Source organism: Lontra canadensis, unplaced genomic scaffold (genome assembly GCF_010015895.1).
Source record: "Lontra canadensis isolate GAN:19392208 unplaced genomic scaffold, GSC_riverotter_1.0 scaffold13, whole genome shotgun sequence".
NCBI classification, from domain to species: domain Eukaryota; kingdom Metazoa; phylum Chordata; class Mammalia; order Carnivora; family Mustelidae; genus Lontra; species Lontra canadensis.
In genome coordinates, this window is record NW_022631007.1 from 27,273,467 (window position 1) to 27,298,914 (window position 25,448).

The window sequence follows — 25,448 nt, forward strand, 5'->3', positions numbered from 1 at the left end:
GTACATGTGTCATGGACATGTACAGCCCAGCACTCAACTAAAGACTTGTGAGTAACCCTCCTGTAGGGCCAGTGAATCTCCTCCGCATTGTTCCCTTCTCTCCGGTACCCTGCCCCACAAATCAGAGCCACTTTGGCATCCCCAGATTCTAGTCTCTCCCCCTCAGTTCATTAAGTCCATTGCTTTATTTCATGGACTCAGCTTCCTATGCAATGATTCAAAAAAATGCCCTCGGGCAGAAAGCCAGGGAATATGGGGCTGCTGTGACGATTCCCTTCTCTCAAAGATTAAATTCTTGTGTCACCCATTGTCCAGGACCTAAAAACAGTTCCTTCCTACATTTAGTGGAAGGGCAAAGTGCAGTACCAGTTACTCTATCATGGCTGAACACAGAAGTCTTGGCTTAGGTGGGGTATTTTTGTTGTCTTTTTGTTTTTTAATTTATTTTTTTATGTTAAGTTAGCCAGCATCATTAGTTTTTGCTGTAGTGTTCAACGATTCATTAGTTGCATATAACACCCAGTGCTCATTACCACATGTGCTGGGCTTAGGTTTTAATGATGCAAAGCCTGCCATCCAACCAGCCCATGAATTGATAGCAGTCTTTTCAGGGTAAAATTCTGCTGAAAACCAGGGTTGGAATTGATGTCAGCCAAGCCTAATTGTCCATCTCCAGCTGGAGCCCACCTTTTGTATTGTCTGGCCCTCATACTACCCAAGGATACCAGGAAATCTTGACCACGTCTATGCCATTTAAAGAGGAGAAAAATGTGTATTTGTTTAATGACTGTGAGTCATCAAGGAAAGATGAAGTCACACTCCTTGCACTCTGTTAACAGTTACAGCATAGTTTTACATAATAGACTTTAGACAGATTTTGACCAGAAATAGTTATATAGTTAACAGTGCATAAAAGGGAATTTATTTATAATAGCAAGTGACCCTATTTAGAATAGTTCCTTTTTTAGGGCTGACAAATATTAATAAAACATCCATCAATATTATTTCAAAGTACATAAAATATTTTAATATACATCATCACAATTTAATCATCACAGCCAACCTAAGAGGAAGGTAGAGATGATAGTTTTATTGTTCCTGTTACACAGGTAAGGAAAGTAACACTCCAAATAATTGAGTAGTTTTCAAAATCACAAATAAAGGACCTGGAACTTGAACATGGGCAGTCTAACTCCAAATTCTGTGTTTTTTCTGCTGTGTTAGCCTGCCTCTCTTGGCATTTGTGGTATTCTTCTTGTTTATTAATGATATTCTCACCCAGTCTGTCCCCCAAACCATCTACTCTTTGCACAGCAGCCAGATCACTTTCATAAAAGTGAAGCCAAGGGTGAGATGGAGATTTCTGGTTTGGGGGACAGACTGGGTGAGAATATCATTAATAAACAAGAAGAATACCACAAATGCCAAGAGAGGCAGGCTAACACAGCAGAAAAAACACAGAATTTGGAGTTAGACTGCCTCTCTTGGCATTTGTGGTATTCTTCTTGTTTATTAATGATATTCTCACCCAGTCTGTCCCCCAAACCAGAAATCTCCATCTCACCCTTGGCTTCACTTTTATGAAAGTGATCTGGCTGCTGTGCAAAGAGTAGATGGTTTGGGGGGTTGTTGTTTGAAGCAGAGAGAGCATATAGAAGATGGTTAGATGGGCCAGACAAGATAGAGAGAATGGGTGGGTTGGGTTTATATGAAATATTATAGAGATAGTCAACAAAGCTTGCTGATAGGTTGGATAAGAAGGATTTAGGAAAGAGAGATGTCAAGGATGGCTCTATTTTGTTTTGAGCAAATAGTGGATAGTCTTGTCACCAGTATTTTCTGATTCTATTACATTCTCTACTTGGCCACCAGAGTTATCTTCCTTCTAAATGTGACCTTATAAATGTTGCCTTGTCTCACTCTTCTGCCTCAAAACCTCTGCCTTCTGTTCCTTATGTGAAGGGGAAACATATGGACTACCTGGGTTTCACACACTCCGGTCACTTAATTACTAATCCCTGTTCCTTGTCTCTATTAAATAACATTTAATAGTGCCTACCTCATGGGGCAAGTCATGGTAAATGAGGTAATGCATATAAAGTTTATGCCATCAGTAAATAATAACCATCAATAAATAATCAATAAAGAATAACTCCTGTTACTGATATTAAGACTAAACTTTTTAGTTGGGCATATAAGACTCTGTATATGAAACGAGTGCTTGTATCTTTCTAGCGCCTGCTGTGGCACCTGCAGCATAGAAAGGATGCACTATTCATTTGAATGGGTATGTCTGTCTGTGCAGGGGTAGATTACCCCTTTGCAGTGGACAAGCAAGTGAATGCATGGAGCCTTCCCAGACCAAAAGAGACTCTAGGCCTTTATAAACTGCACAATAGAAGTATCACTAGGTTGCTAATTTAAAGGTTTAACGTTTATTCAGTATCCATTTTTTGGTAATAGTTCATTCTGTAGTCAAAGTCTGCAAATTTGTTGTTTTGTGAACCATTTCTAAGAAGTTGGTCTTCATATAAGCATATATTCATATTTAACAAGGATCCCAAACAGTGAGCCAGTCCGTTGACATCAGAAAATTCTAACAATGTGATGTTACCTGAAAAGGCAGAGTGTAAGAGTATATGAGCTTAGTATGATTGTATACTCATTATACAAGAAGTTGGGATAGCATAGGGGTTGCTAACACAAACTCTGAAAGCAGACTGCTCTACTGTTGACAAGCTGAGTAACTTAAGACAAATTGCTTAGCCTCTCTGTCTCAACCTCCATATCTAAGTAGTTACAATAAGAATCAATGAATTAATACAAATAAAGTGCCCAGAATAAGTACTCATGAACTAAGTGCTATTAATTATTGAAAAATTATTGAAAATTAATTTTAAATTATTGAAATTTTCAATTATTCAAAAATTATTTCAATTATATATTTCAATTAAATATTTCAATAAAAATATTTCAATTCAGAAATTAATTATTGAAAACAGTTCTGTAGACCCACATGCACATTTGCACACATGATAGAAAGAAAAAAAAAAAGACCAGCAGGAAATGTCAACAATATTTTTTTTTCTGGGTATAGAATTATTGATTAAATTTTTTAAATAATTTTCTGTTTCTATCTTATAATCCAGAGCAACCATAAATATTAAGTTTCTTAAGAACCCTCAGGTGAGGGGCGCCTGGGTGGCTCAGTGGGTTAAGCCTCTGCCTTCAGCTCAGGTCGTGATCTCAGGGTCCTGGGATCGAGCCCCACATTGGGCTTTCTGCTCAGCAGGGAGCCTGCTTCCCCCCTCCCCCCTGCCTGCCTCTCTGCCTACTTGTGATCTCTCTCTCTCTCTCTCCGTCAAATAAATAAAATTAAAAATCTTTTTAAAAAAATAAATAAGACCCCTCAGGTGCATGTTATTTGCGGATTCCAGGCTGACACCAGATCTGCCCTGTTCCCACCAGCCTTTCTCTGCTCAGGCATGACAACTCACCTGACTAAAGTGCTCCTGTTCGCCTGAGCCTTGCACCAGCAAATTTCTGACACAGGAAGAAAGGCATAAAATTAGAATCGCAGAGGAAAAGGAGAATGGAAAAGTTTTTCATATTAAGAACTTCCTTTGTTCTCTTGAATCTCTTTCTGCGCATCTGTTTATCATGATTTCTTTAAGATCAGAAGCATCTGGGCCTCTGCACATGTTGATGGGGGGGGAGGGTTACTTATACTTCTATTTTAGGAGTCCTGTAACTTCCAGTTCTGGCCTCAGCCAAGCTTTTTTTCTCCTGACAAGTGCTTCCTCGAGTGCCTCGTTAAGGCATGGTCCTTCCTTTTTTGAAGCCGTGTTTTTCTCCCACAGGGAGTTTGCCTGGCGTGACCCCGAGTTGCCCGAAGTCATCCACATGCTGCAGCACCAGTTCCCATCAGTGCAGGCGAACGCGGCCGCCTACCTGCAGCACCTGTGCTTCGGCGACAACAAAGTGAAAATGGAGGTACAGCCCCCAGCGCCAGGCAGGCCCCCCTTCCATGGAGCAGTCACATGCTTGTGTGCTTTAGAAATTACCAGATGCATTTCCGAGGCCCTTTCAAAGGGATATTTTGGTATCAGCTACCCTGTTACTTCTTAGCCACACACTGCAGTATTTCTCAGGAGAAACCAGGATGAGTATACTATACTCTTAGAGTGCTGTTAGCATTTTCAAATCATGTGTCCACCATTAGCTTCTTATTTATAAAACATAAAGCAAAAAATCAACTTAACCTGCATTTTTAGAGTAGTTTCCAAAAATCTACTAGATGAAAATCACATGTGAAACTAGTGAGCTCATGTACTTGATGAGGTTCTGGTCAAGATCTGTTCCAACATACAATTAAGTCATTACAGAGAATTTATAACCATTACTAATACTAACCCTATGTGCATATTTTATTTGAGATTTTAAAGTTTTTTGGCATTTATAGAAATACAGTGAGTCATTGGTTATCAACTAGTGTCCTATGACATACAGATTCTTTCTTTTAACATCTTAGCATTTTCCCCCTGCACTGGCATATGGAACCTAAGTGTTTTTCATCAACCTACTGTGCAAAACAACATACCAGTTACTGAGCTAAAGGTGGATAAAGGAAATAGAGCACAGAAATATTTATGTTAATTGACAAAATGGAAGATTAGGGAGAGTAGTCTAGAGAAACAGTTGAAACCGAGTGACTTCAGTCAAAAATCCTTTCCTGTATGTTACGTCAGATCCTACTCAACAGCTTTGTTATGTTTGTGTATTTGCTCATTGCCCTCAGAAGTGTATGCATAATCCCTCTGTGTGTTTAGGAGGTTGGAGTAGGATTGTGCTAGCTACACATGGCCATTATTACACCTAGTTCTCCCTTCCTTTTTTTAAGCCAAACCCAGAAAAACAGCTTCATCTTGGAGAGTGTCCTTAATGTTAATAAAAGATGTGTTATTTAGAATGAAAAGCAGCCTTTTGAAATGATCTGGAGTTGTCCATTTCCCATCATCTTCCCATAACAGACTTCGTTTGATCACTGATTAATCATATGTCACTTAGGCCTGGTACCTAATATTTTTCATTCTAGGTGTGTAAGTTAGGGGGAATCAAGCATCTGGTCGACCTTTTGGACCACAGAGTTTTGGAAGTTCAGAAGAATGCTTGTGGTGCCCTCCGAAACCTTGTTTTTGGCAAGTCTACAGATGAAAATAAAATAGCGATGAAGAATGTTGGTGGGATACCTGCCTTGTTGCGACTGTTGAGAAAATCTATTGATGCAGAAGTAAGGGAGCTTGTTACAGGTGGGTGAACAATGTGATCTTGTCCTGGAGGAAATGTTGCAAACCGTCTAGACGAGTATGGCGGCACTGGGAGGAAGTTGGGGATTCTCAGTAGGAGATGATTGGAGGTGACTAGGGCATGGCATGGCCGGTTGGGGCCTTTAAGTGCATTCTTCCAGCAGACCCATGGTGCGGGATTGATTTGAAGTAGATGCACCTGACGTCTGGGAGTCCTGTAGCCTGGAGGTAATCCTTGAACTGCGTTGGTGATAGAAAGAAGGGGTAGCCAGTTGAAGAGGGAACAGTGAGAGAGACATTTCACCTCGAGGGCATGGTGGTCCAGTGTGGGAAGTGAGAGAACAGGAGGAAGTGAGTGAAGCTATGTCTTGAGAGACTGGAGTGTTGCAGCACTGTCAGCGGGGTTCAAAGGTTCTTGAGGAAAGAACGAACCAGACGAAAGAACAGTTGTACAGCAAGGCAAATTAATGACAGCATTATTTATAATAGAGAGTTAGGGGGAAATGCTGAGTATCCACTGATAGAAAAATTGCTCAATAAAGGGCAGCGCATTCACAGCAATACTACAGACAAGGGTTAAAACATGCATTCGAGCTATCTGTGGCAACACAGATAAACACCCAGAAACACTGGCAGAATGATATACACAGCATAATACTGTTGGTGTAAAGTCTCTAATATGCAGGTTGAGTCTATACATTAGTTTTTGGTATATACACGTGCATTACAGTTAAAATTTTTCACTGGAAGGACAGAAGCTAGGTTAAGGATAGTAGCTGCCTCTAGGGGTTGCAGGTAGAGAAAAATGCTGGGGGGGTATCATCCAGCTCTGTTTCTTTAAAAAGAAAAACCTGAAACAAATAAGACAAAATATTATTTAACAAAACTAGATAGTAGTTACCTGGGTGTTTTATATTTGCTATGCTATTGTTCATGCTCGAGATACTTAATTTAAAATTTTCTAACAACATTTTTTAAAAAAATGAATCCCATTCTCCACTATAAAGTTAGAGCTGTAGGTTCTGTCAGATGTAACTCAGTAACACTTGGGAAGGTAGCAAACCATCATGAATCTAATATTTAAGGGGAATCAGCTTTCTTACAAGGTATTAAAATGTTGAAAATACAGTACCCTGTACTCCAAATAATATCGGTATGAAATTTACATAATAAAAGTAGAATACACTTTATGTATAATCCTAAACTCTGGAATGAACTGCCTGCTTTAATGTAGTTTGAATATTACTGTTTCAACACATCTAAATTGCATATTGATTTATCGGTACGTTTTCTTTTTCAAATGTTTTGGGCACATCAAACCCTCTCACACTAAAAAATAAATTATTTACACTTACATGTATATGGCATATGTGTATAAAATGAAAATTAAGACAAACTAAATAGAATTAAGGGAAAAGGAGGAATGTAGATATAACCATTCTAGAAGTCAACACAATCACTGTGATTACGCCCCAAAATTAGCATTAAGTTCTCTGTTGGGAGGTTTAGAGGAGACAGCATGTTTGAAGCATATGAGTGCTTTCTTCTCCATCACTGCAACCTTCCTGGGAATTGTCTAGATACTTTCTCCCTGTAATACCGGGGCAGCCAGTGAGCCGGCAGACTGACCTGTGTGGGCTCCCTGCGAGATCAGTGGTGATCCGCGGATATCCTAATGTTAGAAGCACAGCTTCTACTCAGATTTGGTTCTCTTTTGATTAACTAGTCACAATAAATATACAGGGGGGGGGGGGGTTTGTTTTGTTTTGTTTTTCTCTTCTGTCATAATTTGCCACAGCAGGAATAAGTCTTTGCTGGATTTTTGTTTCTGAGGCTTTATCCTTGGGTGAAATGGTTACAGTACCTGTCCTGAACCAAGCTCAAGGAATTTGTAGGATTTAGTGATAAACAAGAAGCAAGTACATGAAAGTTTGGTGATTTCTTTTTCATTTGAGAGTAAATCCGATTTATTTGAAGTAGAGAGCCAGACTTTACTACTAAGAGCTTTTAGGTACTAATTCACCTGGCGCGTACTCTAGCTCTAAGTGCTACTTTAGGCTTCCCTCCATGTTTCACTATTTCTGTGTGGGTGCAGTATTAGCTGCTGAGAACACAGGATGTTTTCATACATGGGCCCTGGCCTTGAAAGGAGGATATGAGTGTTTATTAATTCAAAAAGGTCTATTTCGCCGGTAGATTATATTGCTTTCAATGTAAAACTAGCAACAACCTCTGATTTTTTTTTTTCTTTTTAAACAACTGCCAGTTGGCTTTAGGCTTTAAGAAATATTTTTTGTCCATACTTGTAGGAGAGGGAAAATTAGGAATTGCCTTTAAACTCTGTACTTTTACTCCTCATAATTTATACTGATATAAGAGCTGATTGCTTACAAAAGATTCTCTTCAAAAGTTGTCTTTGCTTTGGAATGGCAGTGGTCAATTTGTGAACACTTGACTCAGTTGACTTATATAAAGGAGTTGGACCAGAGGACTTCAGAAGTGAATTTCCAGCTCCAAAATGCTAAATATCAGCCTGAGTTTGATTTGTATATAAACATTACCCAGCTAATATGAAACTACAAAGTCATAATATAAATCTAGCGTAGTTATGTGTGTGTGTGTTGCATGCATGCATGTATTTATAGACCAAGATTTATGAAGACAAGAAAAATTATATGTTCACATTTTTCCAGTTCCAGAATTTAGTGGTACCACCTTTAAATGCTGTTCGGTAATTTTTTAAAAAAATAAGTAGTCCCTGAAGTGTTTGAAAGCATGACAATATCAAGACACCCTTGCACTCTTTCATTAACTCTTTCCTCAAGAGAAATACTCATAAGCCATCTTTGAACCATAGAATCACAGGGTTGGAGGGGACCTCAAAATAAATTCTGTCCCTTCAGCTATCCAATGCATGTATCCCTTGTACAGCTTCCAAGTAAAGTAGCCACCCACGATGTGCTTGGGCCCACAGGGACAGAGAACCCACGGCTCTGTGGGGTTAAGACTGAGTAGCATGTTATCCAAAGAGCAACAAGAAGACATTAAGTATGGCTTGAGAAGGCAAGAAAGATGGGCCCTCAGGAGCTCATTTGAGGAACAGCCCTAGCAGACAAGAACAGTAGGCCCTAAATCCAGCATCCCAGATCTCTCCTAACCTGGAAAGTATGTCCCACTCCAGACCATTCTCATTAAAACATGTCTGCTCCAAACATGGGCATCTGGGTGCTATGTGACCACATCACTCGGCAGGCCATGTGAGCTGCCCATCTCCCGTGAAATCCTCTTTGAAAACAGAACGTTATTCTTCCAAACTTCAATGTTCTGCAGTGTTTCCACAAATCACTCTGGCCCTGGCCAGCCTTGCACAATGCTTGCCCTTCGCAGCTGTGGTGTAAGAGTTCTTTAGTGGGGATTATAGTCAGTTTAGTATCATGCATTGTTAAAGCACAATGAACTGCTGTATGTCCAAAATATTGTGTTTTCTGAAAAAATTACTATCCCCTTTGAAACTATTTTGTTTTTAGTAGTAAGTAATTCCACCTAGTTATTAGTCCAAAGACATATTTTTTTCTGGTCCCCTTTGTTTCAGTTTGGCATTTTAATGTACATAAATGAAGAAATTTTAGCTGTTGTTTTAAAAAGATGCCTCACCTTTGCTTGGAATATAATAAATGCCCAGCACCTGCATTTTGGACCACATCTTTATTGGCAAGGAAAAATGCTTTTTCTGAGGTGTATTTTCTCAAGACAGTATGGCTGTCATTGTTAATTAAAATGGTCCTCTAATAATGTAACAGGATTCTTGTGTTTTCTTAATTGTGTTCAACATTTTCCAGGTTGAAACCTGATGAGCTTTTTTTTTAGTAATTGCTAATCTATATGGGTGCTTGGAGTGGGTCTTTTGGTTTTGGGTTTTTTTTTTTTTTTTTAATATATATATAATCACAAAGACACTTTTTGCCTTTATTGTGCTTAAACTTGAAAGCTACATGAAGTATGGTTGTTCCCAGTCGGGTTATAAAATGAATGTCTTCTAGGCCACACACTATGGGTGGAAAGTGGGAACATCTTGTCACTAGAAAAGATATGTAGAACTCATTTGCTCAAGATAATTAAATAGTGTTTCTAAGCCAGGAAATATGAGTTTCGAGTTATTGAGCATCCTGGAAGCATCATTTTTTAGAAGCTATCAAAACTGATAGTGCACAGAATCCAGAGGCCTACGTTTTAACATACCAGATGTCCTAAAACTACCACACTTCTATTATCCCTATTAACACTAGTGTTAAATATCAAAAAGTAGCCTTTGTTCTTGAATAATAATTGAGTTTGTTTAAATGACTGCTATATTCACATTCTTTCCAATTTAGCAAGTGATTATTCATCCATATGGCTAAGTAAAATATTTCCACACTGTTTATTTAAAAATTTTTGGATGCTAGCAGTGGATTTCAGACACTATGCAGAACATGAAATTAGGTTTACTCCCTCACCGATCATTAGTGCCATGTTTCTAATTAGGTAATAAATTAAGAGGAAAATGATAGCCCTGCACTAAGGAAGGGTAGATGGGCCAGGCTAAAGTTGAGCAAACAGTAGGATGTTCTATAAAGAACAGGAGCTTAGTGGACATGCATTCAGCCATTTGGACTGTTAAGTGCCATTACGGGATGAAATAATTTACTAAACATGTCCCCTTGGTCTAATTATTATGCCTTCAAAAAAGTCATTTCTTCTTTGGTCCAGAGAGGAGTTAGCCTATATCTCTCCTGCTTTTCGTGGACCACTAGAGCCATCAGGTGTTACATGGGGAATTTCCAGAAATCTAGCAATACCTCTTCCCAATTCCCAGCCAGCGTCAGTGGGATCCTTAACTACATGCCCCACTTTATAAAACAGAAAAAACAGACCCCTGGGGATAAAAATATATGTTTATAAAAAATAAAATTTAAAAAAAAAAGAAAAAACGGGATCCTGTACTTTCTTATTTACTGAACATTTCAAACCATAAAAATTGGTTAATAAGAAATTAATAAAGAAGTTTAATTGGTAACAAGACAAAATGGTGTCTTATAAATGGGAAGACTCCTAATGCAGAGTCACAGAACTTTGAACTGGAAAGGGCCTTAAAAAAATCTTCTATTCTCCCCCCCTATATTGCAGATGAGAAACTGGGGTCCAGAATGATTGAGTCGTGGCTGGGTTCTTGATATGTAGGCCAGAGCATGTCCTTCCCTGCCTCTTCCTCTGCCTCCTCCCTGTCCCTTCCCTGGGCCACTGAAAAGTGCTGAGCAGGGGCAGAATCTGGGGGTGTACCAGCCCATTTTCAAGTGTCATCTCCCTTAATTCTTTCAAATTACCACCAAAAAGGAAAGAAAAAACACCTTTTACTTTCTGAATTTCGCCCGAGAATGTAGAGAAGTGTGTTTGAATTTGGCCACTAGCACGGTCACATCAAACCAGTGGGTATAATCAGAGAGTGTCAGGTTGCTTAGAAAACATGAAATGTGATTTTAGTCTTGTGAATATTTCAAGATTTATAGTATGACAGATTGAAGTATGAAAAGATTCAACCTTGTAAGTAGAATATGACCTCCTATTTTATGTGTAGGCTTCTAAATGCCAAGGAAAATGAGGCAGTCAAGTGGGGGGTCTCAGGGTCCCTACAGAACCCAGGTGGTCAGCTGTTGGTCAAAACAGAATTTCTAAGCACAAGAGAGGCCCCACAGTGACACACTCCCTCGGGAGATCAGACCATCAGTATATCAGACCATCAGAAAGATGAAGGCATATGACAAAAATCTAAAAAGAAGACTCCCAAGAGACGCCAGCCCAGGTCTCTCGAGTACTTCGCAGTTTCTGAGTCCGTAGAACTTCTCATGGCTTAGTACTGGAGGTACATTTGCCTCTAGGCTTCTGCTGGCGCCAGACAGCTAGGTCAGCGATTTCGTGCCCATGAAGAAGCACATTCCTGGAACCCTTCAAAGTTAGCTATGGAACACGTAACTTCAGTGACTTTTTCTCAGGCACATCTCTAGGATAGTAAATGACCTAATTCTGTGCCAGAGGCTGAAGTAACCTGAAGAACAACCAGGGTGGCCAGGTCGCTGCCCTCCCTGCCACCTCGCCATCACTGTGATTCTCTCGGGAATATTTCCCCGTGTGTGACCCCATTCGGTTTTACAAACTCCCCCGACAGAAAGAGCCATCTTTTACATCCCTTACGGGCATTTATATCCCTTACAGTCAGCAATTCTGAATTGCTGATTTATTTTCAGCAGAAATGCCTTTCCAGGGACTGGAGGACTCCATAACTACATTATGTAGTTAATCCTCTCAATCCACCCATGAAGTTGCAAAATGACCTGAAATAAAAGAAGAGTATGTTAAAATGTAAATGTGAGTCTGTAATCGGATCTCTAGAAATTGACAGATCTTTTCAAAGGTGCTGTGATCCACCTTTGTACCTGAAAAATCACAGAAATGCAGGCTAACCCTTCTGTTCTTTAAGGATTCTAAACATCTATTACTCGTGTCCTTCAGCAGGGGAAAACTTTAACAGCAGGAGCAATCTCCTTCAAATTGAATATGTAGGCTAGAGCCCCACTGTGTGCAGCCTCTGCAGCTAGCCCAGGCCATGGGCTCCCCACTGCCCCCTCCAGGGAAGATTCCTTCCACATCACCTAAGCGCCTTCTCACTCCTGCTACTGAAACCAGACATGGTGACCACTGTGCTCATAGCTGGGCCCAAGGGAACTTTTCCGTGCCTGACAGGGAGGATACCGTAGCTGTGTGCGGGGAACCACAGGAAGCATGCAGGCGACCAAGGCCATGCCTCCCTGTGGGACCCAGCCCTCGGGGCAGTTGTGCCAGCCTGCAGGGAGGACAGCAAGCAGGCCTAGCCTGGCAGCAGGGCAGGAAGAAGGAAGCCATGAGAATCCATGATGGCATGTTCTACCAGGAGTCACTGCACATGGTTCAGCCAACCCCTGCTGAGATGGGAGCATCAGAGGAAGCCTGGGAGCTATAGACACCACCAGGAGTGTTGTGTCCTCAGCATTTAGCCAGAGGAAGAAAGACTTTTCTATGATTAAAGATAGTACTTCTGTTCCACTCTCGTAATAATTGCTTTCCCATTATTTCAGTTCCATTCGTTTCATAATTTGTTCACAGCATTCCAGTCCTGGTGGAAAGCTTGAGTGATTTGCCTGAAGCCACAAATGGTAGGCATTTTTCACTGTAGTGATCTTTTCCTGCTGCCCCTCTATTTCCTCCTTCCCGTTACAGTTCCAGATCCTCACACAGATGCCAAGCTGGGGCTCAGTTTAGAGGCTACCCTCACCTTGCATCAGGCTCCAAACTGTCAGCACCAGCATTCACCCTTCCTCTTTGCGTTCCCATCTCATCATCCTCATCACATTCCCCCTAAACGCCTTCCTGGAACATAGGCTCTGCCGCTCCTGGTCCATAAGCACCCCCATCACCCCTGGGGTCAAACCTGTCCCTCCCTTCTACACCTCTCCACTTCGCTGTTCATGTCTGCAGCCCCTGTCCTTCCCTTCTAGGCCAGCCCAAGCCTCACAGCTCCCCAACTCCTGCCCCTCCCCCAGGGCTGCAGCCCACCTGGAAGGGTTTCCCCCACCCCAGTGCTTCTCCCTGGCCTTGGCCCTTCACACTCCAGCTCACAATCCTACCAGACAGGTTCCTACGTGCAGAAGAACAGCCAGGGAGAAGCAGCATGCTGTTGGGAGTGACTGAGCTTTGGGATGAGACTGACTTGTTTCCTCCCAGCTCCGTGACCCCAGGCAAATCACCACTGCCAGTACCAGCTCTCCCAGTGATAAGCCCAGTACCTGTTGCTTGGCATGACGATGGGTGTGGAGTGCCTAGCACAGATGATATGCGAGCTGTGCTTGTTGCTCCTCCGGCTCTTGCATGCTTTGTGATGGCTGCTGTGGGTTGTAACTGAGAGCAGGGGGCTCACCTACAGGTCTCCCTTAGATGTTGGCATGAAGTGAACAAGTATCTCTCCCAGCACTTCCCAACAGACATAAAATGTAGGGCACATGTAATTCTGAACATGCAAAAGGAAAGAGGAACAGGTATTATTTACTTTAAAAATGTAGTTTATTTAACCCAATTCTTCTAAAATTATAAGCCATATAAAATTATTAATATGAGGTTTTACATGCATCTCTTTCATACAAAGTCTTCATGCTCCGCTATGTAGACGTTTCTAGCCTGTCTCAATTTGGACTAGCCGCATCCGGCCCATAGTTCCTCTGTTGGGCGGCACAGATCTATACCATGCTTGGGTATTGGTAACATGCATGCGAAAGTCCTGAGCTGCACAGCCTTCATGAACAGGGACATAGGAGGCCATACTGGGACCAGATGTAGTAGCCATAGAATCTTGACATTACTGTCTTCCCAACAGAAAGCCTCAGAGGTTGATTTAAAAAAAAAAAAAAAACAAAAAAAACCCTAAGGGGTTAGGGGAGAGCTTCAGGGGCAGCTTCAGTGAGCAGAAATGGAGAGGTGTATTTGCTAGATCATGAGTGTTTCAGCAAAAGATTGTCTAGGGGGATAATAACGGAAGCACACGCTCAGAACAGGCAGCGGCCCTAGCTTCAGAAGCCCACATTCCTGCCTTGTTATCCACAGACTGAGTTTGCAAGATGCACACACACTTGGATCTTCATATGCAATCTGAAGCCTTGAGGTTTTATATTTTCACTGTTAGCCTAATATTTGTATCCTGACTTAACCAAGAGTATTTGCAAGGTGGGTATCCCAACACCATTGTGTTCCAAGGAGCACACACAGATGGCAGGGCGGTGGCGGGGGGGGGGGGGGGGGGGGGGGGGGGGGGGGCAGAGGATGAGCGCGTATATCAGAGCTGAAGCAGAGACATGAGAGTGACCTGTCATGACGTTCACTCTGTGCCAGAATAGTGGGACCTCATCCTCTGTTCTCTGATCTAATACTGTCCTCCCCACTAAGGCTTGGGTAGTTCTCTTTACCTCATGGACATCTTGTGAAAGAGCAGGACTGACAGAATAAGGCTTACTCGTGGAAGAAAATGCAGGAACATGTCCGGAAGTACACTAGTTCTTTGGCCTTGCGGGGGGGGGGGGGCTTTTTATAATTAGGACACTGAATTGAATGTTATGTAAAAATTCATGCTTTTAGATTTCGTTCATAACAGAAAGCAATTGTGTAAGCTGTTACATATTTCTGCTACCAGAGAAATAATATTTTCCAAATATTGTTTGGTTGGTTTTTAATGTCCATTAAGAAACACGTTTTTCAAATAGGGCTATTACTTTAATTAATCAGTAAGATCAGTTTCTAATATGACTATAAAATTATCAGTTAGTTGTTAGAATAGCTATAAAGCTATTTTTAAATACAAGCTCTTTCAAAATTCTGCAGTGTAGGATTTATGTGAAGTAGTATTTTAACTACTTTATTCATTTTTTGTGGGGGAAATGAACTTTCATCTTTCATGGGAGTATTTCATTGCAATTATTGGTTACTCATAATTGCATGTACTTTTTCCTGCGGTAGAGAAGAAACAGCTTTTTCTAGAATAATATGCATGAAATGCTCTAATATTTTCTGAATTAGTTTGTATGTGTATATTCTTAGTCCTCACAACAAATAGCTAATTGCCTTAAATTAAATAAAAACCTCAAGCTTCCTAAACCAAATTATAGTTTATTTGTAACTTTCTCTTTAGAAACCGGGGGATAATGGAGTATGCTGCTAAATATTTTTGAAGCAAACTTTGCATGAGGATGTAGCCGCTGGAGGTTTATCATGTTATTAAGGACGCTAATCCTATGGCTCTCTGCTTTCTCAACAGTCTCGCCACATCTGGGAGTTGGTGCATTTACAGTTCATTACTTACTGCTCTAGCAACATTCTTCCTGACCCATTAAATGAAGGCCTAGACAGACTAAGTGGGGAGAACATTGTTTTATTACTACTGTAGTGAGGTAGAGTATACACAGATATTATTAGCTGGTCTAAGAATGGTGCTTTTTACTTTGAATAGATCAGCCAAATTAATCATTCCATAGCTAAAGCTTTTAAGTTTAATTGAACCCTCTTCATCCAATATTGGTTTCTCAGAACTGGTTGTTTAGGCTTTCCATAATCTTGTTTTTGAAATAGAAGGTGGGGAAGAGAAAAATCAATGTCTCTGATATTTGAAGTGGCTGGTTTAAATCCACACCCAGTACTGTAGCTCTTTGTGTTACATGGTGAAGTGCAGGATTAGAGGGATAATGTAACTCAGTGTAAATCATCACGCTGCCTTGGTATGGGTCCTCTGAGTGCTGCAGACTTAGCAAAAATAGAATCATTCCCTTTTTTGTGGTCAAGAATAATTTTGAACATTTTTTGAGGTTACAGAAAACCTGTAGTAGACTTTTATATAGTAGACTGGCTTTACAATCAGTAAGTCATCTCACCTGACCAAACGATAACACAGTCACCCTGTGTACCAAAGGGTTACATATTTTCAAACAATTTAACATTTTATAATTGGGCAACACCAATCTTTTTCTTTATTGCACTTTTGAGGGGTTAGGATTCTGGCCTGCTACTGTGTAACTCTTAACTTCTGGAAATGTTCTAGAGATGTAACAGAAACAGAATTCTTTGTCCTCGGTGCTAAGATGGTGATTTCAATGACCATGTCTTTTAGTCTTCATAGGAAAGGCGAGCAAAACTATGCTGGCAAATTCCTTTAAAGATCCAGGATTTTCTTCTCACTTCTCCCTGTAGTTATAAACCTTAAGACACTGCTGAATACTCAGCTTAAGGAAGTGAGGTAATAATTATGAGCTAAGTCTGACAGAAAGAAAATAAAAGGGAAATCAAAAATAAATACATGCTATTAAGTTGGACCCACCAACAAATATTTGTGAGCACCTATTGTGTGCTGCATATGTGTAACAACACATGTAAAAGGAATGGATCATGGTAGAATTGTTCCTCACTATACTTGCCTAATGTAATTAAAATTAAATTTAGAAAAACAAATACCCATCCTTTAAAAAGTCAACATGCAGAATATTTCAATCCCACAAAATAATTAAATGGCAAGTTAATTCATTTTGTGCAGCTTGATTCTATATGTAAAGCACACAATGCCTGGCACAGAGTAAAATCACAGTAAATGATCATGTTACTGTAGTTTATATTGATTTATGAGCATTTATGCTGTTCAATCCCATGTAAATAAAGGCTAATAGTAAACTATAGAATGACATAATTCCACTGGTCATTCTAAATACGTGATAAAAGAAAGAGGAGGACAAAATTCTGGTACCTGCACAGAAAGTCAGGGAAATCCACAAATCTGGGAAATACCCTCTTCCCAAAAGTAGGTGTTAGCAGGAGTCAGGAGGGGAGGCAGGAACCATGAAAAACAAGATTTTCTACCAATGATCAGAAAACTTCTAGCCATCAACTCCTAGATCCATCGTGCTAAAGCACCACCCCTTTTCTTAGTCATGTTTTCACCTGAAGTCTGTGACTCACCCTGTTTCATTTTCTGTAGCCGTATATCTAATTTTATACTTAAACCCTATAATGTAATAGGCTTTCCTTTTCATAAGCCTTGCCTTACAGTTAAGTTTTATACATTTCTTCTGTGAAGTACAACGTAGCCTATTAGAAAATGGTGCCCTCCCCCATGTGTTGAATTCTGTGAAGTGAGGAATCTGAAAATATGTTATAAAATTGTCAGAAGAGTTTAGGAGATGACCTCCTCACCTTCGCAGACCAGAGCCCAAGCATCAGCCTCCATCAGCGACCTCTCTCTCTGCAGCGTGGATAGGGCAGGGTGATATGCATGGAAGGGGCGGTCCTCTCTCCACTCTGGCTCTATGCTTGTACTTCTTCCTCCAAAGGAAGAGCTCCTGTCAGCTCTCACACCTCCCTCCTTGCCCTGCAGTTTCTCCAGGCCTCGGAAAGGCTAAGCAGACAGTCTGCTGTTACCGGGCAGGCACTGGAGCAGCAGTTCTCCCCACATTCTTTTTTTTTTTTTTTTTTTAAGATTTTATTTATTTATTTGACAGAGATCACAAGTCGGCAGAAAGGCAGGCAGAGAGAGGAGGAAGCAGGCTCCCCACTGAGCAGAGAGCCCAATGCGGGGCTCGATCCCAGGACCCTGAGATCATGACCTGAGCTGAAGGCAGGGGCTTTAACCCACTGAGCCACCCAGGCACCCTCTCCCCACATTTTTGATCGGTCATGTTCACAAACCTCACACACTCCCATGGAAATGAGCAGATTTGCCAGCTCCTTCCCCTCCACAGGGCTTCAAGCGTTTCTGTGTGTTGATAATTCTAAAAGCACTGTATGGGCTTTTAAGTGTCTTGTCAGGGAGCCACCAGGAGTGCAGGGCTCAGAAGGAACCTCAGCACCAAATGCGCCACCTCTCCTTGCCCCTCCTTTTCCTTGGGGAAATACAGTAATGTGAAAATGACGTAGAGTAGGTATACTCTTGAGGTTGCTCTAATTTCTAAAAGGATAATTCCTAGAAAATATGTGTGCTGTAACAATAACTTAACCCACCTCATCGTTAAGACAGAAATGAAGATGCTCTAATATGCTTACAATTTAAATACCCCTCTAATAAGCTACGTTTAAGGTCTGTCATCTGGGCAATCCTGATACAAATTACAATATGAGGGATTTAATGTCTTGTTAGTCTCACCTGTACCCAAAAGAGAATAGCAGTAACTTGCACATGGTAATAAAACTCTTAATGTGGAAATAAAAGTGTTTAAACCTTATCCTAATGAGGGAGACGAAGCAAATGGAACTGCAGTGTACGTTATGTATGTTACTGCAAGCATATTTAAGCTTGAGCTTCCCAGGAGCAAAAGTAGAAAAAGGAAGTATGATACACAGAAATGTGTCAGCCTTTTGAGAAAGAGAAATTGTTTCCAAGTATGAAATTCTAAAAATTGTTTGTCACACAGAACATTGAATGTAAGGGATGATGCACAACAGCTTTACGACAATCACAGGTGCATTAAATTCATGACCCTTGATTGGATTGTGCCCCTCCCCCTCCAAGAGTAGCTCTTATTTGCTTTGCAGAAGCCACAGTCATCTTGTCTGGTAGCACATAGGCTCTAAAACTTAAGAGAAGGACTCTTAACGCTTTGTAATATGCTGCCAGAAGCTCACATGTGTTCACTCAACATTTATTAGAGGTCCATCCCCTGCCTGGTTGCAAATTCAGGCCATAGGTTAGAATTGGAACAGACTGAGTTCACATCACTTAGGGCTAATATGTTTGTTTTATTCCTGAACCTGCAGGATCTCTAACTGATGGTTTGATTTTTTTAAATCTCATTTTTTAGGAGTTCTTTGGAATTTATCTTCATGTGATGCTGTAAAGATGACAATCATTCGAGATGCGCTCTCAACCTTAACAAACACTGTGATCGTTCCACATTCTGGATGGAATAACTCTTCTTTTGATGATGATCATAAAATTAAATTTCAGACGTCACTCGTTCTACGTAATACTACAGGTTGCCTGAGGTAAATTCTTTATTTCTTCTTTCCAATTAATTATTTGATTAAATAACATGTGTCATGGGTGAGTTGATTTTAGAAGGATTTATTTCCTCTTCTAAACCTAAGTTTGCTTCAAAATTTAGGCCACTGGACTCTTATCCTGTGAGGAAGACACCATGAGCACAGACTAGTGGTGAAAGACATTATCTGATAAATGACTCTTCTGTGGATTAGTAAAAAGGGCCCTTTCAGTCTGAAATTACTGCCAAAATTCCAGTGTTTTCTACTTAACAGCATTTTCCTGGTTATCACATCCTGACTGCTAATGTGTTTGCAGCCTGGTTTTTGTTTAAATTCAAAATGTGATGGTGAAGACTTTCCTGCTTTTTAAAAGCTGCAAAAAAAAAGGTTTGTGATTTAAACAATTACTGGGTTTGAATTTATAAGTAAACGAAAATGAGCCCAAATACTATTTTAAGTCATTATCTTTAGCACGTGAAACTCATAAGGGCTCCTTTAAGTGTGGACAGGCGTGCTTATTGTTTACCGTTAATACTCATCAGCTCAGCTTCTACCCAGTGTCCCAAGCGTACAGTGCTCTGGGAACTTGAAGCAGAAGCCTTGGGACAGAGTGGCGTGGTGACACTGAGAGGCAGCCTGGCTTCCCGCCCCACTCTGAGCCTCAGTCTCCTCATCTTTAGAATAGGCATTAAAATACCATCTCACATTTGTGAAGAAGCAGCTCATACAAAGTGCTTAGTGTAGTGGCTGACACACAGTGGGCACTAGCTAACATTTAAGCATCCCTGTAACAGCTTGAAAGATGGGGAGGAAACCTGGGTTGCTGCTCTGAGGCAGCACTATTATGACAAGTGACTGTCAGCCGCCTTGCTGTGGGTGGATGACAAGAGTCAGGATCCTGGGAAACAGGCCAGCTCCCTAACTCAGATGCCTGCATCAGAGGGCAGATTATATTACCTCCCGATGGTCTGTGGAAGGAACGTCTCATCCTTTCTCTGCTCCTGGATCCAGGGAGGCTGTGATCACTCCTTGGCCAGCCTGCCAGCTTCCCAGAGACAGGACACAGTAGTCCAGCTCCCACAGTGGCTCCGGGCTATAACCATTTTTGGTGCACACCCCCTGTGTGAAATCAGTGATGAACAAGACAGGTCCCTGCTTTGAGAGAACCGTATTCTATTGAAAACAAACAAGAAAATAACAGTAGGTGCCATGGTGATGTAAGAGTCATTAGGAGATTATTTTCATGGTCAGGTGGCCCCTCACAAGAGGTGAAGTTAAAGTCTAGATCAGAAATACCACCAGGAGCTGCTCATTGGAGGATGGGGTGGGGTCAGGAGGACTCATGTTCTTAGCAAAGGGAACAGGTAATGGAATGGCTCGGAGACAAAAATGGGCTCAAGGCTGGAGCTTAATGGGTGAGGCACAGAGTGGTACCAGATTAAGTAAGATTTTTGAAGTCAGAGGAAGGAGTTTATAGTTTATTCCAGATGTCTCAGGAAACTGTCAGAGGGTTTTAATCTCGGAAGTAGTGGGACTGGATCCTGGCTTCAGTGTGAAGACTGAACAAGGGCAGCAGTGGAAGAAATAGGAGGCTGAGGCTGTTGCAGCAATCCAGGCAGACCACGACAGTGGCCTAGACCAGGTGCTGGAGCAAGACAGGAAATAGGGCGTATTTTTGTGAAGGGAGAGGTAATACCTAAATCTTTGGCTGGGAGCACAGGAATAAGAAAGGGTGGAGGGATGAGCTGTTGAGAGTTTTGACCATGTCCATCTGAGATGTCTAATTAGCTCTCCACGTGGTGATGCCAGGAAAGCAGTGGATAAAGGAGCCTGGAGCTTTAGCGGTCAGCCTAAAGGTAAATGTTTGGGAGTCTTGCCTGGGCCTGCAGGTTGGCTTAAAGCCAAGGGACAGAAGGAGAACACCCATGAGAATGTAAAGATAAAGACAAGAAGGGACCAAGGTAGTCCTGGGCACTCCAGAGGGACCCACCAGCAAAAGAGACTGAGAAGAAAAGGCAGCAAGATGGGAGGAAAACTAAAGAGGTAAAGAGTCCCGGGGGCTTGTAAAGGAATGTAAGACAGCGGCTGTTGAGTGCTGCTGAGAAGTGACACAAGATAAGAGCAGAGGAGGGACCATGGGTGACACTCTCTGGCCCCAGAAAAATAAAGATGAAAAGAAAAATCATTCCAAAACCCCCTTATTTGGCCTAAGTTTTTACAAAATCTCAGACTTAGCCTAGAACTCTTGTTAATAAGATATAAAATTGATTCCTTAAAATTTAGTGTCAATTCAGGAAGGCAAACTGATATCAAAAGTTTCAGTATGGGGGCCCCTGGCTGGCTCGGTCGGTACAGCATGCAACTCTGGATCTCAGGATTGGGAGTTCATTCCTACACTGGGTATAGAGATTATTTTAAAAATAAAATCTTTAAAAAGAAAAAAGTTTCAATATGGATGAGTCCTAAAACAATTTTCAGGGCTTTTTATATTTGGGGAAAAATGAGGAAAATTGTACCATAAGCAAATGTCCATATTTAACATGAATGGTTATACAAGAAATGACATTTCATCTGTTCATTCAGGAAGCATTTATGACCACCTACCACAGGCAAAACATTATAATAGATGCAGGGACTGCCAGTCGTGGTGGCCCAGGGTGGGAGCAGAGCATGTCTAGAAATAACAACCATGGTTAACAGACACTGCAGGCCCTTTGCTAATTCTTTTATAAGGAGCGTTGCTACCTCACACGACCCTGTGAGGTGGTCAGTATTATACTCCTCTTTTTACATATGAGGAAACTGAGGAGGATGGACCTCAAAACCATTTTTAAGAGGTTAAAAAGTGGTTTATCATAGGAGGGATACAGAGTTTCAGATGGCCCTGCTCCCTCTGTTTGAGTGGATAATGAGGGGTTAGTCACTGGGAGTTCTCAGGGTCTCCTCACACGGGATCTACATGGCTGCTGTCTGTCGTCCGGCCCCTCAGACGGTCAGGTAGGGCTCCATGGCTAAGGAGTGAGTTGTTCATCTCAGCAGCTTCCATGTGTCTCTGCCCATTCAGGAACCTCAGCTCCGCAGGGGAGGAAGCCAGGAAGCAAATGCGCTCCTGTGAGGGGCTGGTGGACTCGCTGCTGTATGTGATCCACACGTGTGTGAACACATCCGATTACGACAGCAAGGTCAGTGCTGGCTGGCCACGCGACGGGCACGATGGCGGGTGACACAGCTGCCTGATGCTGCTCTTGCATGCCACTGGTTCTTTTTGGAATTCTTGAGCCTTTCGTACTCATTACACTACACTCCAGATTAAGGGGGGGGGAGGGTCTCTCTTAAAATTACAAATTAACAGGGACATGACAATTTAAAAAAATAGCCTTAAAAACCATGAAAACTGAGTAACTCCATGTGGCCAAGGACTGAGCATAGGATGGCAGGGTCCCGACTTTCTTTATGGTTGTCTTGGGCTAATCGTCACTGTGATTGCCTCTGCTGCTGTTGCCTCCAGTCATGTGCCCTATGGCTAGAATCCGATCCATCGGTATTTGAGTATCTACTGAATAAACATTCCTAGTCAAGGCGCTATAACCCACCAGCCTCTCTGCCTCTCTAGCCCCAATGCAGGCCATAGCCCCCAACCCCCCACCCACTTGGATACTCTTCTCTACACATCCCCAGTCATACCCTTTCATCCCTCCCTCTGTTGCCATGCTGGTTAGTCTGTTCTCAGTAGGTGCCCCTTCTGCTCCCCTCCTGTTTTCCCCATCCTTGGGCCAGCACAGAGCCTTCTCATCATTTTTTTAGCTGTGACAACCACCTAGGATCTGCCCCAGGAGCAGGGGCTGAGGAAGGTGGCAAGAAACAGGAAGGAGGGACTAAAGGTGTCAGGATTTCCAAGGTAGGCCAGATACTTGCTTTTCAGGACAGGCTAGATGAAAGGCCATAAGTAAGCCTTGTGTCATAAATGTGGCTCTTAGAGAGAAAAGAATGATGAGTGGTAGGCTCAGGGAGAAGATAGGGGAAAAGTTCAAAGTGATGGCCAGGTTTTTGTTTGAACCTCATTGAACCAGAAGATCTGTAGATGAAGTTGAGAGGAGTAAGCAAGTGGAAGGAGAGCTTCCCGGGAAAGGGGTGAGCTTGGCTTTAGGTGCTCTCAATGAAGTGACAGCCCCGCAGTCAGAGGTGTGATACAGACCTTAAGAAGCAAAAGACCAGGGTGCCTGGGTGGCTCAGTGGGTTAAGCCGCTGCCTTTGGCTCAGGTCATGATCTCAGGGTCCTGGGATCGAGTCCCGCATCGGGCTCTCTGCTCAGCAGGGAGCCTGCTTCCCTCTCTCTCTCTCTATCTCTCTGCCTGCCTCTCTGTCTACTTGTGATCTCTCTCTGTCAAATCAATAAATAAAATCTTTAAAAAAAAAAAAAAAAAGCAGAAGACCACATACAGAAGGCAGAATGGCACAAAGAGATCATGGAACTTTCCGAAGAGGGAGGGGAGAGTTCGGAGATGGATGAAAAGGCCAAAGACAAGACTTGGGGGGAGGGCCTTCTCCAGAGATGGGATTGCTCACACCTCTTGTCATGGGGAAGACTTCTAGTGGCAAGAAGGAGTGAGGTTCTGGCAACTTAGGTGCCTCTCTGCCCCTGCAGCAACCCCGAAGCGGAAACACTGGACATTTTCTCTTCCAGAGCCTTGCACATTTTAATCAGCACGAAATCAGATCCACAGACATAGTAGGGACAGATCTGCACTCTGTCATTTGGGTATCCCACAAAAATTGTAGAATCATCATTCTTTCCCTAGATTGTTTCAGGTTCCCATAAGTAAAAAAGCAGTCTTCTCAGATTCTACATTTACTTAAGCTCATTGCTGCTCAGTACAGAAGCGTTTGCAGTAATGTGCTATGATGGTTTTAATTATACGCCGTGTTGGTTTGCAGACTGTGGAGAACTGCGTGTGCACCCTGAGGAACCTGTCCTATCGGCTGGAACTGGAGGTCCCGCAGGCCCGGCTGCTGGGGCTGAGTGAGCTGGATGACTTACTAGGAAAAGAGTCTCCCAGCAAGGACTCGGAGCCAAGCTGCTGGGGGAAGAAAAAGAAAAAGAAAAAGAGAACGCCACAAGAGGATCAAGTTAGCATTTTATTTGACATGAAACTCTAAAGTTTCATTTTTCTAGGAGTAAGAAATCACATATTTGGCAAGAAAAGAAAATTTCTCATTATACAGTTTTTCTACCTAACTATAGCTGAATCCAGCAGAGAGGAATGTTTTCAAGTATTGGAGATTGTGTTCATTTGCTTCCATTTCATGTGTGCTCTTTGTCTTTCAGTGGGATGGAGTTGGTCCTATCCCAGGACTGTCAAAGTCCCCCAAAGGGGTTGAGATGCTATGGCATCCATCAGTGGTAAAACCGTATCTGACTCTTCTAGCAGAAAGTTCCAACCCAGCCACCTTGGAAGGCTCTGCCGGATCTCTCCAGAACCTCTCTGCCGGAAACTGGAAGGTACGATGTCCTCCAGGGGTCCCCACTTCTTTCTATCTGTGCAGCCAGACCAATAATGACAGTGAAAGGGACACAGTTATTAGGGCAAAAAGGGGAGAGGGGCAATAGCAGTTGACTCTAGGCTCAAAGATGAATGTGACATAGCTCTCCCTGTACAAACTGAAAGCTAGCAGGAAGAAAGTACAGATCAAGTCGGTATAGTGTAGAATATGTGTACTGTAGGGTCTTGAAAAAAGACATCTAACCCAGCCTGGCAGGTGAGAGAAAGGCAAAGAGGGGAGCCCAGAAGTAGGGAAGGTTTTCTGGAGAGGTGGTGCTGCCCCAGTGGAATCTTTCAAAATGAACAGAAGTAAGCCAGCAGAGTCTGAGGGTGTAGAGGCAGTGATCCAGAGAAAGGGACAAGAGAAGAAAGGCCTTGAGGTGAGAAAAGGAAAGCATGGTGGAGACTGCAAGATGGGTACTGGGCATCAAGGACAGCACAGGCATGGCCCAGGTTGGACCCAGGCATTGGAGATAGGCCTGGCGGCCAAGCATCAAGAGCTGGGATTTGACCTGCAAAACAGAAGGGCCACTAAAAGGATTCAAGCAGACAGGTGACGCAGATGTGGATACTGTTGGGTCCCTTCTGCCACAGTACAGAAGGTGAATTCAAAGAAGAGGAAAGTAGAGACTAGGATTCAGTGCTGAACATGCCAGAGGCCTAAGTTAGAGCTGAGCTAGGGCAGCGCTTGCAGGGGAGAGGGACCCCTCTTCCTCTCTCACACGCTTACAGAACATACATGTGTGGCAAAAGTTACTGTGTCTCCTTAAAGGTGTGTAACTTCTTTATGAAAACTGAAAGTGGTTTCCTACTGTTACCACTGTAAGAGGTTCTCAAAACTTTATAAACAAACCTGGAGATTCACAGACCTGTACCCCTGGGGAAAAAAAAATATATGTTTATAAAAAATAAAATTAAAAAAGAAAATCAAAAAAAAAAAAAAAACTTTATAAACATCATCTACCAATTTCCCAGACAATCCTTTTCTGAAGTATTTTCAGCCTCTAAACATTTCTTGATAAGCATATTT

General features: G+C 42.1%; 1 protein-coding gene across 8 annotated transcripts in view; it reads left to right on the plus strand.

Moving 5' to 3' along the window:
• PKP4 (plakophilin 4) overlaps positions 1-25,448 on the plus strand; it is a 241,930-nt gene that overhangs the window by 197,258 nt on the left and 19,224 nt on the right. For all 8 annotated transcript variants that reach the window (XM_032857861.1, XM_032857868.1, XM_032857866.1 and 5 more), the window contains exons 10-15: positions 3,861-3,993; positions 5,096-5,309; positions 18,698-18,881; positions 21,943-22,060; positions 23,814-24,005; positions 24,205-24,378. In XM_032857861.1, the coding sequence (XP_032713752.1) occupies positions 3,861-3,993; positions 5,096-5,309; positions 18,698-18,881; positions 21,943-22,060; positions 23,814-24,005; positions 24,205-24,378 (1,015 nt within the window). The remainder of the gene's footprint in view (positions 1-3,860; positions 3,994-5,095; positions 5,310-18,697; positions 18,882-21,942; positions 22,061-23,813; positions 24,006-24,204; positions 24,379-25,448) is intronic.